Source organism: Oreochromis niloticus, linkage group LG12, assembly GCF_001858045.2.
Source record: "Oreochromis niloticus isolate F11D_XX linkage group LG12, O_niloticus_UMD_NMBU, whole genome shotgun sequence".
Taxonomy (NCBI): Eukaryota; Metazoa; Chordata; class Actinopteri; order Cichliformes; family Cichlidae; genus Oreochromis; species Oreochromis niloticus.
In genome coordinates this window covers 36,473,898-36,489,627 of record NC_031977.2, presented here as the reverse complement: position 1 = coordinate 36,489,627, position 15,730 = coordinate 36,473,898, and the positions used below count along the sequence as shown (strand labels likewise).

Sequence of the window (15,730 nt, the reverse complement as noted above, 5' to 3'; positions counted from 1 at the left end):
TTCTGCAGGACGTTTGTGTTAAACTTGTATTTTCCTGTGAAATTAAAATCTGGAGCTCTGAATCTGTTTGTGCCCTGAGCTGATAAGAAGCTCAGCAACCATAAAACTCCTGTGTGGATTATTTTACAGTCAGTAGCTGATGTTTCCAGATCTCTGATCAGGTCAGAATCACAGCTTTAGGACCGAGACTAATGTCACAGCATCAGAGTTTTCTGTTTTTAAAGAACTAACTGTGATATTTGTATAAAGGGAGGCGCTCAGTGATTAGTCATAAAAACCTAAAGGTGCTTAGTCCAAAGAGCTGAACCCAGAGCAGTGATAGTGAGCTGTTTACAGTCGTGACATCAGGAGCAAACAGGAAACTCTGAGTGAGGAAAAAAATCCACATGAAACACCTGAAACTGGACTTACTGCTTCTGAGCTCAGCCGCAACTGGATGGTTTTACTGTCCAGGATGACCTCATGATTCTTCCTCGCGAGGACTCGCTCTCTCACTGAAATCCCAGCACACACACACACACACTTTTAATGATCAGCTGTTGTAAGAAAGTAAGAAACTAATCCCTGCCTGCTTCCACTTCCTGTGAATAAAAACCTGCTTCCTGTCATGTTTTTGGTGACAGCTGCTGAGTATCAAAGCCACACAGAGTCCTGGTGTGGAATCATTTTCATGGCTTTAAATACACATTTCTAAAAGTGATTTCTAAGCATGAAGCATGGAAATGAAACCCCGCAGGAGCTCCGCACTGAAGACATCAGAGCTCTTGATCTGTTTCATTAACCAGAGGAGCTGCGCCTCAACAACAACAGGAAGGAGTGGCGCTGGAGGGTGAAGTGCATGCTGGGAAATCATCGCAGAGGCTCTGGGTGTTTATTAACCAGCTTCAATAACCGGACAGAAGTGACAATATGAAGAATTTCATATTTTAAAGCTGATGTAAGTCAGCTGTTCTCTCTGAAACTTTCCTCTCTGAGCTGAAAGGTTAGAAATATGAAGTTTTGAGATCCTTCAAAGCTTTGTGGCCAAACTTTCGCTTTTTCTGTCCTGTCACAGTGAAACTCTCAGACCTGTTTGTTCCATCATTACACTCGCAGGTCTCTGAGCTCTACGTCTGTCAGTGTTTTTAATTATTAAATGATTTATTTTACTATCTGAACCATGATGAAGCGGACTCACCCTCCGGTGAGCTGAAGTAAACGGCCGCCCTCGGTGCTCCTTCCTCCGCCTCCACCCGGCAGTCTCCTCCGCTCGACTTCTTCTTGCTCTGGAAGTAAATCTGTAGTTTGTTCTTCAGGGCTTTGGTCTGAGCCGGAGTCCAGTCCCCCTCCACGCTCACAGGCGGACACTCGGATCCCTCCATGCTGCCGTCCGCTCACACACACGGACACACACACTGACACTAACAGCTTAACACACTTCAAACTAAACTTTACTTTCACTTTCGTTTCTTCACAAACAGCAAGAACACCGGCAACTGACTCACTGCTTATTCTGACACACGAAACTTAACTGTACAAATTCGTTTCTTTAACCAGTCATTCCTTACATTCAGAATTATTTTACTATTTTAGGATATCTGATAAAACTCAAATCAAATATTATTTAAGGCCTTTTGTAATGTTTGAAATCATAAACACGCAGAGAAAACCCAGTAAAGAAATGCACGAATACATTTAAGGATGAAATACTAGAAACCACAGAAAACGCCGCATTTATTGAAGCGAGGCTGTAAATGCAGAGTAAATATTATAAACCTGATAATCAGCGCTGTTAATGTGTAATATGCTTAAAAGACAAAAAAAAAACTACAGTAATAATTAAAAAATGATTTTTTTGAGGTGACATAATTAAAAGTGACCATCAGCAGTTTCAATGAAAATTAATATTTTAGATTTAATTATGTTTCATTATTTTAAAAGTGTTGTAAAGGGAAGTTTACGTGTATTGTTTCAAGTACATTTTGTTTTTCTCTATAAACCTGTTAGAGCTGATTATCGCCCCCTGGTGGACACAGCTCCATATTGCGGTGGGTTTTGTTTTGAAATTGCAGAAAGATGGAAAGACGACCCTCTGTCTCATGACCTGTCGTTTAGCAATCAGCTGATTTATTTTCCGTCACCTGACAGAGAGATTACATGTTTGAATTTTACTTCTGACTTTACTTTCTGCAAAATGATCCAAAAACAGGAAGTTAACTAATGACCTATAATAAACATGCATTAGAAGTCTATCATAGGAGATCATGTGGCATTTAGAATAAACAAAATTCATTTCACAACATTAATGATGATCCAGGAAAAGTTATTTTATTGATTTCAAGTCTTTCTGCTGTAAATGAGCTCAAAGATTTGAATGTTTCAGAAATCCACTCAGGAACTTTTACAGGTCAGTTCTTAAATCTAAGGTGCAAAAATATTTTTATGACAACATGAGACGAAGTTCTGTTCATGGACCCACTGACTGGTTTGTTCTTTCATGATAACAAACACAGTGTTAAGTGATTGTTGAACTTAAGGTTTCTTTGGCTGCTTTGTTTTCACCTGCAGAGGAACGAGAACCGTGATGAGCATCAGGAGGAGGAAGAACCACTTTAACCAAAACACATTCAAATATTTGTGCTGCTGTTTAAAATGACTGCTGCCTTGGTGCAGGTGTAGGACACCTGCAGGTACCTGGTCCTTTGAGGCATATTCAGCAAACAGGACCTGACAGACATCTTGATCCCACAGCTCTACAAAGAGTTCAGTTTGAAAGAAAAATCTGTGATCAGATTTATGTTCAGTTGAAAGATTGACACGTCTCTCTGTGACTACACTACCCATGATTCTTAGCTGGATGATTCTTGTGCTGTGCATTAAGAGGACAATTAGATATTTGAATCATAACTGAGGGAAAAGAGGAATTTTCAAATTTCCTGTTTTATTTGGGGACTCGTGATGTTTTCGAGAAAGGTGGAGCTGTGTGGAGCTGCCGACCACAAGTGGAGGATGGGACGATGGATTAAGTGACATATTTGTAAGTGTTGGATTCCCACAGTGGAGCAGTCTCATACCATCACCTCCAGTTACCACAGCTGCTGCTGCACACAAATAATGGTTAGGCCCCATTAACTCCTATTCATTGAGGACTGTCTCATTAGCGCCCCCTAGATCAACTGCAGCCAATTTCGTATGAATATTATTGACTGAAGAAATTGTCCATAAATCAGATTGAACAATCTGACTGTTATAAATGTAAACATCTCAAATTTATCAGAAACTGATGAAGAATTTGAACGTGATTTAAAGTTCAGTGAGGGATGTTGTTAGGTTGTAGTTTACTCTGCCCCTCAGAGGATTTAATGACTTCAAGTAAAAGAATTATCTATAAGTCTAATACTTGGAGAGAGCTGCATCAGTCATGTGACATCGTCTACAACAAAAACAAGGACTCTCTGGAGACGATAGAATAAAGTTATGCTGCATAGGTTTCCTTACAGATCCTCCTCCACCACCTGAGACCAGGGGAGGGGCAGTAGGTGCTGCGTCTGTCGCTACCACATCTGCAGAACACAAGTGTCACAAAGCAGGGCACAGTTTCATGTCTTCATAATTTGTTGCAATTTAATTTTTTTTACTTCAGCTTAGATGCAGTAAACTGACAATAGGAATTAATATGAAATAATTAATATTCGCCTCTGTCAGTGCGCCCCAGGGTGGCTGTGGCTGCAATGTAGCTGCCATCACCAGTGTGTGTATGGCTGGATGTGTAAAGCACTTTGGTGTCCCTAGGGACTAGTAAAGAGCTATATAAATACAGGCCATTTACCAATATTTCTGTTAGTTATGTCACGTTTGTTGGTCACATATGCTTCACTGATCATCAAGTCAAGAGAATGCAGGGTTATTTATGAAATATGAAATTCCATTTGTCAGCTGGGTGGCTTAGCTCGTGGCTAAGATGGAGTTGATTTGTAACGTCTTATTGTCCTAAAAAACACATTTCCATCCCTGTTATGTTGTCTTGCATTACAATTTGTTTAACCGTCCAATTCTGGGCAACCTCATCCCACTTGTTCCCAGTCAGATTTGACCGGTCTGCTTTAGTAGCATAACAAACTTTGATCACCAAATTCAGTTCAGTGGGTCTTTCAGGGGGTTGTTCTGCCCCATTAACTCATTACATCATGTCCTATAAATCATGTAACAAGGTTGATTAAAATACTCATAATTCAATAAATGAGGTGATCATCACTTTTATATGTTCAAGTGCATCGTGTGCAGGATTTCATAGAAGAGTCATGCCTTCAGCATAATAATATTTCAGAGATGCAGAGTACATTCATCCAGACTTACTGTCATGTCTTTGTACCTCTCATCCACCTGACAGCGTCTCTCCCTCAGAGCTGTGGTGGGGGCTGTCAGGACGTGAGATGAAGAAGGGCCAATAATCCAGTGCTGAAGTTTTACAAGTTTTGAAGTTCATTTGATTTCATCATTTGATTCATGTTGATCATACATCAAACAGAACATTTTTTTTATCTGGCATATCTGAAGGTGACCAGATTAATACTGTGAAAGCAAAAATATTTGGAGTGATGCCTGTTATGCAGAGTTTTCCTCTCCATTAAAGCTTAGATAGATATAAATACATAAGATAGGTTTGATTGATACTTTATTGATCCAACACGTGAGAAATTCAAAGGTTAGAGCAACATAAGGGTCACAGAGAAAAACTAAAAAAGCTTAAATTTTAATTCAAAAGCCATTAAATTTCCTTCACTCCATTTCTGTGAGTGGAAAACATTAAATGATAAAGACTCTACATATCAAGCTTATCTCATAATCGTTGCTGTATTTTTATTTCATTATATTCATAAACTTCTGATTCACACTGAGCCTGTCATAACTGCTCATAAATGTCTTGATTTGATGACGTTAGTCTTTCTTGTCACGTCCCTTTCTCTTCCCTTTGTCCCTGTTTGCATTCACTCAGGTCTCATTTTTTACTGTCAGGACTGTGCTTTTGTTCACTGGAGGCAAAAATGATGCAACATTAGTTTCTGGTGAGAACATTTAAGATAAATGTGAGCAAATACTGATACTGATGAGTTACACAATAACACTGTACAATAAAATGTGATGTACTTCTTAATTACATACGCTCATGTGTTGGTATAGTTTAATTCTAAGTGGTTTTAAAATGTAGTTTGACCATAATGTAACATTTATAGTGTTATCAGGGCTTTTCTTGATGATCCAGGTCTGGGAATAAAAAAATCTGAACACTATGATGGATCAGCACTCATCTTTGCAGAACTGCTGTAATTCAGTCACACTGCTGGTTTCTAACTTGGGCAGCATCTCAGTCTGATTTAAGTCTGGATCTCAACTCGGCCACTCCAAAAGCTTCATGGTTTTTTCTTTTTTTCTTTGTTTATATATTTATTTATTTTTTTAGCCAATCAGAGTTGGGGAATCCTGCTGTGTTTCGGATCGTTCTCCTGCTGCATAACCCAATAGGTCTTGAGTTTCAGGGCATGAACATCCTCCCATCTGCTGTTAGGGGCGTTCTAGATGCCATTTATCTGTCTAAAGTCCCTGGAAACCAGAACATGAACCAGCTTCCATTTAGAGGCAGAATATTTGGAAGCTGACTATGATCACAGAGTTGATCCTTGAGATGACAAACTGCCTGGAGAGGCAGCTGATTGTGACTTTATTATATATTTTCACAAAGTACTCCATCCATCTATCCATTGCCACATCACATCAGCAGCCTAAGCAGAGAAGCCCAGACCTCCCTAGCAAATCAAATGAACAGCAAGAAGTACATACACAGAACAGCAACACAGTAAAAGCAAAGCCCTGGGGTGTACAGCCTTAAGCACAGAGAGCAGAGCCACACAGAGAGGGACAGAAAGAAGGTGAGGTGTCCTCTGGTCCCTGAATTTATAGGGACCAGTAACCCTGCCCCGTGCTGCTGGGTAACTTTCCTCTTGTCCTCCAGCCAAAGACAGCGGGTGCACGTTTGTGTCTGCGTGCGCCTGTTCGTCTGTGTCTATATGTCAGGTCGGGTCTTAGACTCTGCCTCTCTGGGAACATCTCAGGCCCTCCAAAGTACGGAGGCCTATCTCCTCTCACCACACTCCCTGCTGGTGGCTGATGCCCTCAGACGTTGGTGTGTTGGTGGTTCTTGGTGTCTGGGGCTGGGCGCTCATGTATGTACAGACTCACTCCTGGTGGTCGATTGGCGGGGCCCCTTCCGGGGGTGGGGTGCCCTCAGGCCTCTAGGCTTGGTCCTCTCTGGCACAGCTGGCTGCCGGCAGAGCCCGCGGGCACGTCACTGCAACCCCCTCCGGCCTCTGCTCCGTAGCTGCTGGGTGACCTCTCGTTTGGGGCTCCTCAGCTCTCCCCAGGAGGGTGGCACGGTTGCCCCCCCTGGTGGTCCTGCTTTGGTCCTCATATTCTGGGGCCTCTCGATGTCTGGGGCCTGGATCTCCTCCATACCTGCTTCATGCCCTGGGGGATGGGGCTATAGCCCCCCACACTCCCTAGCAGATCGTTACATGGAGAAACCTTTTGAATCTCTGTCTCTCTTCCACAGCATGTCTTTATCCTGTCTTCCTTCTCTCACCCCAACCAGTCGCAGCAGATGGCCCCGCCCCTCCCTGAGCCTGGTTCTGCTGGAGGTTTCTTCCTGTTAAAAGGGAGTTTTTCCTTCCCACTGTCGCCAAAGTGCTTGCTCAAAGGGGGTCATATGATTGTTGGGTTTTTCTCTGTATTTATTATTGTGCGATCTACTGTACAATATAAAGCACCTTGAGGCGACTTTTGTTGTGATTTGGCGCTATATAAATAAAATTGAATTGAATTGAATACAAGCGTGCTGCACACGGGTGTTCACAGACACAAACTACACCTTTCTTGGCTGCTACCTCAAAGCACATTGTGCGCTGTCGATCTTGCGTGCTGCACAATAACATGTAATATTTAGTATCTACTGTTACCTACTGTGAGCTAGTTTATTGTGATGGTGTTGTATTTATTATGTTGCTCTTTCTTGTTTGTTTTCTCTTCTGTTTTTTTTCTCCATACAGGTGATCCAGCTGTTTGTTTGTTTTTCTTTTTTTTCTTCTCCCTTTTCTCACCATCTCTTCTCCCCTCCTCTATTTTTTCTTCCTCTCGCTCTCTTTCTTTCATTCTTTCTCCCTGTCCTATCCCCCAGTCATGTCTGTCCCGTCTTTAAAAAACGAAAATAAAATAAATACATAATTATAATAAAGGTCAATCAAATGGACCAATATGGCCATGATGATCCAATTTGTGAAGTAAATCCGTTGGGCATCTTTCTTGTCCTTCAGACAACAATTCTGATGGCAAAAGAACCAAACGGGACACACACACACACAAAAAAAAGGAAACGTTTAAAGCGTATGTGAGAGGCTATCTTTTCAGTCGTCTGAGAAAAAAACGTAATAATGCGGAACATAGACAGTTGGAGGTTCAAATACCAAAGTTGGACTCTGCCAAACAACCATCAGTACAGCTACACAGTAAAATATCGGCTCTGAAGTACAAACTCAATAAATTGCTCTCAGATAAAATTTCCAGGGCCTGTTAAGCAAACCTTGAATTTGGTGATAAGCTGCATAAATTACTGGCCAGGCATCTAAGAAAGAGAGAAAGGGCCATTCATGCAGTCAGGTCAGACTCAGGGTTGTTGATTAACTCTCACAAGGATATTAAGTCACTTCTGGCACTGCACTTCATTCTTCCTTCTTTTTCCTTTCAGTGGATCCTCGTCACTCATGGAAAACTGGAAGTGAAACTATTCTTACTGTGGTTTTTTTCCCCACTTGGGTACTGTGAACTGCTGTATGATCACATGCTTTTACAGCGACTCTGACACCTTCCAAAAATAAACCGTGCAGAGCAGATTGTGTATCCAGTTTCATTTTTCCTTTTCAAAACCGAAAGCAAATATAGATGTTGGCCCCACCGACCTGGTGGGTGTCTGGGAGGGGTGCGATCTTAAATGCTGCAACTGTGCATTAAAATAAAGAGGCACACAAGCTTGTTTACAGCTCTGACTGCAGGATTTATGAACAACAGAAACTCATCAATCACTTCCAATGATAACCAGCATGGCAGATGTTGAGACACTGTCACAAAGGGCATGAACAACTTCAGTAACATGACAACTGAAGCATCACAGAGTGAATCTCATGACCATGAATGTTCACAGTCACCATTATAACAATATCTGTTCTTTGGCCACAGTAAACCAGTATTTCATCCACTTGTGCAAACATTTGCATCACCAAACACAATAAACTATAGACTGACATGGGGTGGCTGTAGCTCAGGTGGTAGAGCAGGTCATCTACTGATCGGAAGGTTGGTGCTTCGATTCCTGGCTTCCCCTAGTCTGCATGCCAAATATCCTTGGGCAAGATATTAACCCCAAATTGCTCTCCGATGCATCCATCGGAGTATGAATGTGTATGAATGTCACTTAGAATAATGTGGTTGTGTGAATGGGTGTGAATGGGTGAATGCACAAGTTGTGTAAAGCGCTTTGAGTGCTCAGAAGAGTAGAAAAGCGCTATATAAGAACCAGTCCATTTACCATTTACCATTACTGACAGCAGGTGACTAGCAAATAACCATTGATATAAATCCCATTACTGAAACATGGGAAGATTTCTTTAAAGATGAAAATCACCCACAAATGTCCAGCAGTTAAAAGTAAGGAATATTGAATTAATATAAGTTGAAATTCACATTAGAAATACAAAAAAAATAGTGATTGATAAAAGATGTTTTTTGTATGTTTTACCAAAGTTAACAACGATGCATAAAAAAATAAAGGTTCACTGTGTGGATGATGTGCTGCATGAGTTGCTCATCAGGAAAACATGAGAAACACTTTAAGTACACAGGTATGTCTTTGAGTTTTGTTCTGCTGCAAACTTTTGTTCTGCTGGTCCATGTGTATATATAGCGCTTCACTCAGAGGACTCAGAGCACTTCTGTCTGCAGCACTGACTTCAGCAGGTGAGTGGAATGAAACTCAGACTTATCTCTGCACATCACACAAACACATGCTTTAGTGAATATTTGGTTTTACTTCAGATCACCAACTTTCAAGTATCAAGTCAAAGTTATAAGATTTCACTGCTTAAATATAAAACATTACCAGGAACATGATAACTCATAAAAGTTATTATAAAACACAGTAAAAGTGTGTTTATTTTCAGGAGTTTCAAAGTGATGATAAATGCTTTTAGAAAGATTTACATTAAGTCTTAATAAGCTTTTTTGATAGTGGACATTAGTGGAGTTCAGGAACAGCCAGCAATATTTCATTCTCATATAAAATCTGCCGTAAGCTCATCTCCATCTCTGCATGTCGCTCCAGCTTCATCAGCTACTCTTCTTCTTATTTTGCTCTCAGTGGTTCTTGAGTGAGAAAACTTTGTTCTGTGGGAGGGAAAACTTTCTTTCCCTGTTTTTAAACTTTAGAATTATTAACTTCCTGTTTCATTCTTGAATGCATCAGTTTTGACTTCAGAATTTCAGCTGGTGAATAAATGAAGCCCACACTGGGTCATTTCAATCTCAGCTCTGAATTATTTGTCCTTAAATCACAGTGTGATGAGGCAGACATTTGAGATGTTTCCACTGGCACTGACAGGGATGCTAATGAAGTGTGTGTAATGTAATGTATACTTCATTAATGCCTGTAGGGAAATTAGTCCTCTGCATTTGACCCATTCACTCAGTGAAGCAGTGGGCAGTCACCAAGGTAGCGCCTGGGGAGCAGTGTGTAGGGACGGTACCTTGGTCAGATGTACCTCAGAGTAGCCTTTCAGTGGATTCGAACCCCCAAGCTTCCGATCATGGAGCGACCACTCTACGTACTGCGCTATCCCTGCCCTAAATTGTGTTTTTGTGTGCGAATGTGTGTAAAACTGTTACAGTTTAAACTCAAAATGTTCTTTGTTTCACCAGGTCCATTAAACAGTTCAGTTCATCTTTTGTTTCTAAGTTCGGAGACATCATGGGATCATCATCGTCGTCTTGTGAGTCTGTAACTGTTTCTTAGTTTTCTTAGGATGTTGTCATTTCTCATTTGCCACAATTTACTTTCATGATTTCACAAAAAGGCAGAGGAAACTACTTTTTGCCAAAATATGGTTCAATTAATCCAATAAAATAAAAAGCAAACATTTTCTCTCTTTCTGATGATCTGTACTAAAATGGTTTTTGTTTTTTTGTTTTTGCAGATACCGGAGGGAATCAGGTAAGTCAGACCAGTCAGACATGAAGGCTGTGACATGTTACTGAGACTGATTTTATTTAATTATTTAATTGCAGAATTTCATTTGTTTTCCTTTCTTCTACTCCCAGAATGACAGGGAGCCAGAGCTCGGGGACTTGATTGAGATCTTCCGTGACAACTATGAGCACTGGGCTGTGTACGTTGGTGCTGGCTTTGTTGTTCATTTTGTAAACCACTGTAAGTTTCAATCCTGACCTGCTACCAAATATCAGCTGATCTAACAGCCCACATTCATTCACTGTGTAGTTTTCAGACCACAAACAATATGTTTTTAGACTAGACTGTCACAATGATCCACTTACCAGAAATTAATAGGTTTGCATTCAGTGTAGAAACTCTTCATAAGCCGTTTTTATTTTCCTCTGTTTTGTCCTGAAAGCTGGAGTCTCCAGCGGTGCTTCTGTCCATGCTGCAAATGGCACTGTGCGGAAGGAGAAGATATGGGATGTGGTGGGAAAAGACGACTGGAAAATCAACAACAGCATGGACAGGCAATATAAGCCACGCCCAGCTAATGTTATCGTGGAGGATGCAAAAGCAATGGTGGGCAAAGAACTGCGATACGACCTTGTTGAATATAACTGTGAGCACTTTGTCAAAGAGCTGCGGTGCGGTGTGGCCGAATCACTGCAGGTGGGTTAAACCGTGTTTCTGCTTTTCAGGAAACAGTCTTTATGGAGCTGCTGTGAAAAAATGAAATAAAAAAGGCACCAATGTTAGTCTGCTGCTCATGGAAGAAGCAGCTTTACATTATTAGGACAAGTAACAAAACCAATAACACAATCATTGTGGTGTGTGATATTTTGTCAACTAAAACCAGATCATACATGACACTGATGGCAATTAGTTATAATATTTAGACACATGAGGGTGAAGCACACACAGAGAAATGGATTTACTGCAGTTATAAGCTGATAACCAGCAGAGCTGTGAGGGGCTGCTACTCAGATTTCACTTGTTTTGACAATTTTGTATTAAAACGTTTCCGACAGGTGACCAGAATTATTGATGGCATAATAATTTAAAGAAATAAAAATTCCCATAGTCATAGTAATGCACCATGAAAATGATCGGCATGACCAACAGCTGACAATGCTCATTCACTTGTTCATGTGTTTTTACTAATATCTCAGAGTTGTTGAAAAGTTCAGTGGTGACTGATGACAATAATCTGCTCATAATGTTCCTGCAGAAAAACTAAAAGATGTTTTTCCTCCTGCAGGTGGAAAAAGCAGCACTCAGAGTCATGGGTGGTGCAGGCGTTATCGCTCTGGCTGTACGTGGCTGTTTGGCATCTAGAAATGGACCCAGCTCATTTTGATTTCACCTACTGATCGTGATTCCAGCTGTTCATTCATTTTAACAGTCTGGAGCTGCTGTTTTACACAAACACACACACACATAGCTGTTAGCTTTTCCCAGGACTGCGCTCTTCTGGACAGAGATCTCCGATGTTGTTCCCGGGATCTGCTGGAGCCACTCGCCTAGCTTGGGAGTCACCGCACCTAGTGCTCCGATTACCACGGGGACCACCGTCACCTTCACCCTCCACATCTTCTCGAGCTCTTCTCTGAGCCCTTGTTACTTCTCCAGCTTCTTGTGTTCCTTCTTCCTGATGTTGCTGTCATTCAGAACCACTACATCAACCACTGCGACTGTCTTCTTCTGTTTGTCTACCAAAAGAAGAAGACGACGAATTAAATAGTTGAAGTGTGTAGAATAAAATGCTGTATCAATGTATGATTAAAACGTGACTTGTTAGTGTTTTGAGGTCAGTGAGACTAAGTGTCAAAAATCAAGGCTGTAAACAAATGTTTGAACTTAAATCAAAGAAAAATGAGGCTGAATGCAGCCGCACTACAATAGGTTAACTGATGATCAGGTACATGATTCCCCAAATGCTTTATCTTAAATTTAAAAGAACTTGTCATCAAAATGTAATATTGACAAAACGTCAGAACAGGATACACCTGTGTATAAAAGCTTTCAGTGATTTATGAATAAATACTGTCTGATAATAATTCACTGTTTTTAGTGTGACTATTGAAATACAAAAGAAACCTACAAATGATTAACACAGATTTGTTTTCTTCAGATTTTCTATTTGCATAGAAGACAAAGAAGAGAGAAAACACACAGCCAGAGCTGAAGGTCGTCTGTAAGCATCAATATTTCTGCACAGAACAGAGCCATGAGTCCATTTTCCAACAAAGAAATCCAGCGAGAGAGCGATGACAAGCTAGCAGATCATCTCTGAGACTGAGGAAAAAGACCAACAAAGTCCAACTGAGGGAAGAACATGAGAAACAGAGGCAACTAGAAAACCACCGGCAGAACAATCAGGCAGCGAGTTGGAGCCAGAGTTTTATTGCTGCATGTTACTGATTGAAAATGTGGGAAACCCACCATCTCCAAAATAAAAAATAAACCAAGAGGAAACCAAAACTCACAAAAGTAGACAAACACACACAGACAGGAGACAAAATATAGAGGTGTTGTTCAGCACTGGAGGGAGGGCGACCACGACAGATGACACCACACGCTCTGCACTGCATTTTGTTCTTTTGGAGATGAAATAAATATTTTATACCAGTGGGTTCATTCTGAGGCAGGAAAAAGCTTTTATTTGTGTACAAACCTTCAGTGATCCATGAATGAAACTGTGAGAATAATAAAGTTTGTTTTATAGATGATTTTAGTTTTAAGTTTACGGACAGTAAGAGAGCTCACACAAGGGCAGCACACCATCCATCCATTTTCTTCCGCCAAGGGCGTAGATTTGGCACGGACAGAAGGGACATGTCCCCACCAATATCCAGCGATTATTGAATTGTCCCCACCAATACTTTGACCTCTTCGAGCAAAGAAAATCAAAACCGATAGAAAGAAAAAAAAAACGATCTGTCGACGTCCTACGTCATGTGACAAATATGGCCAATGTCATTGGCTGAGCCTTTCAGGGAGCTCTGTTTAGTTTCAGCAGCGGCAAACCTGCGCTGCGAGGAGGACGGTAGCAAAGAGGAAGAACCTGGATATAAGAAAGTATTTTTCAAAGAAACCTGTCAGTCACTTAAAGCCAAGTTCACTCATAAAATGTGTCCGTCATAATAACGTTACAGGCTATGCTAGGCTTTGGCCCACATCAGTCTACAAATGTATGTAACCATGAATTACGTGTTTTGGAAACTAACTGAACAACAGGCAGCACTGTTGGTTCTCTCAGTCTCAGAGTAACATTTCTAATTTTGATTGAAACTGTCAGAGAAAACGGAGCCTCGAGCAAGCCAGGATATTAGTTTACAGAGGCTGTTAAAATTATATGTCTAACGTCAAAAAAATGTTGGAGACACAATAATTTCATCCTAATGGCACTGACATATTCATCAGGTTAATTTTTGAGACAAAATATCACGAGGTAGTCATGATTTTGCAAATATTCCAACCAACACAAAGCTCAGAGAGTAACAGTGACACAAGATCACAGGTGAAATTGGATGATGACTTGATGGTTCATGACTGTATTTGAAGCACATGTGTGACTGCATGTATGTGGAATGTCTCACTGTTATTCATCAGGTGACAGAGGCAGCTCTGCCATGTTGTAGCTCAGACAGAGGTGAAGAGGCGAGGTCACAGGTGACTGACATATGATTTGGTGCTATAGATTAACTAGAATTTATTATCATGACAATTGTTAGGCTGCTGATGTAAATTGTTAAGATAAGATAAGACAACCTGTGTTAACCTGGGGAGTTCGCCTTGTAATCGGAAGGTTGCCGGTTCGAGCCCCGGCTCGGACAGTCTCGGTCGTTGTGTCCTTGGGCAAGACACTTCACCTTCTGGTGTTGACCAGAAGGGCTGATGGTGCGATATGGCAGCCTCGCTTCTCTCAGTCTGCCCCAGGGCAGCTGTGGCTACAACTGTAGCTGCCTCCACCAGTGTGTGAATGGGTGGATGACTGGGTGTCCCGCCTATGGACTAGTAAAAGCGCTATACAAATACAGGCCATTTACCATTTCTATTAGTCCCACACGTGGGAAATTTGCTTTGTCACAGCAGAAAGTGGACAGTGCAAAGTTATATAGCAAAAATTATAATATTATATATTAGAGCACCATCAACAAAAACAATAATCTATGTAAGAATAGGATTGGCGTACCAGAGAGAAAAAAAGAATACTTTTTTGTTTGTGGAATACGCGACCGCCAAGGATCCACAAACCTATTCTGAGACATGAAGTCCAAGATTGATTTTGACATAGAGGACTGAGTAAAGACACGAGGTGAGGAGCAGTCTAATGTCTGGCTCATTACACAATTTAAGTCCCCAGTGAGAATTACATTATGGGTATCAAGAAGAGGAAGAGTGCTAAATAGACAAATCTGGGTTATCAAAATTTGGAACAAAAATGTTAAGTAATAAAACAGGTGTGTGAAACAGATTACCAGTGAATATAAGAAATTTATCATTTTTATCCTTTAATGTTTTGAAAACTGTAAAATGAACCTTCTTACTAATTAAAATAGCTCCCCAAAACATGAATACTTGAGCTTGAGATGATGTGTTTCTTGTAGAAATAATATATTAGGGTTTAGACGCTTCAGATGTGAAAATATTTTAGAGCGCATCACCGGGTTGATAAGGCTTAAAAATCAAACTGAGGAAGACCTTGATGAAGCTTGGATGTCAGGGAACATGTCATCAGTTGTTTATAGTGAAAGTGAGAAGACATCCCGCCTCCAAATAAAAAAAAGAAAACAACAAAAAAAGAAAATCAAACAGAACAAAAACAAAGACCATCCCTCCCCTTGCTTGCACTGTGTTCTTCCCCAAACGAAGGAACGGTGTGTCATTGACAAACGTATGCTAACAGCTAAATAGTGCAACAGGAAAAAAGAAAACCAACACCTCTAAGTGCTGTGTGAATCCTGCAGAACTAGACAATTAGTATAAAATGAAAATATACGATAGACACTACTCTCAGTAATCAAGAATGCCTGCGGTGAAATTACTGTGTTTGAGTTAAACCTACAAATTTGATAATTGGGGGGGATTTTAATTTAGTTTTACATATCTATCTGGACAGGTTGTCAGCTCAGATGATCGCACCATCTAATGCGTCTAGGATTTTGAAATCATTAATTGACAGCTGTTTGAATGCAACCCGAAGGGAATATTTCTCTCACTCTGGGGTTCATAACACATACTCCCGTATATATATTAGATAGTAAACTGTTACACAGGGTCCAAAGTAGTAAATATCAAAATACCCTCATATTAAATCATAGCCCAGTGTCTATTTCACTAAATCTACTGGAACCAGGTGGTAATTATAAACACTCAATTTATTATGAGGAAAACATTCTGCAAATTCTTGGAAGCAGGGCCGGCCCGTGGCATAGG

The 15,730-nt window shown here is 40.7% G+C and overlaps 1 protein-coding gene across 1 annotated transcript; it reads right to left on the bottom strand.

Annotated features, from left to right (window-relative positions):
• Positions 1 to 271: 271 nt before the first annotated feature.
• On the bottom strand, positions 272 to 1,448 carry LOC100695451 (poly [ADP-ribose] polymerase 14). The gene is made up of 2 exons (XM_005465312.4): positions 1,178 to 1,448; positions 272 to 494 (listed from the first exon to the last, which is right to left on the bottom strand). The coding sequence occupies exons 1-2, from the start codon at positions 1,359 to 1,361 to the stop codon at positions 331 to 333; spliced, it is 348 nt and encodes a 115-aa protein (XP_005465369.3). The 5' UTR covers positions 1,362 to 1,448; the 3' UTR covers positions 272 to 330.
• Positions 1,449 to 15,730: the final 14,282 nt, after the last annotated feature.

Bases quoted from the DNA above. Each gene is read 5' to 3' on its own strand.
- LOC100695451 (XM_005465312.4), bottom strand. From the start codon at position 1,361: ATGGAGGGATCCGAGTGTCCGCCTGTGAGCGTGGAGGGGGACTGGACT. The intron at 495-1,177 runs GTGAGTCCGCTT...CTGGGATTTCAG, and splicing joins TTACTTCAGCTCACCGGAGG to TGAGAGAGCGAGTCCTCGCG.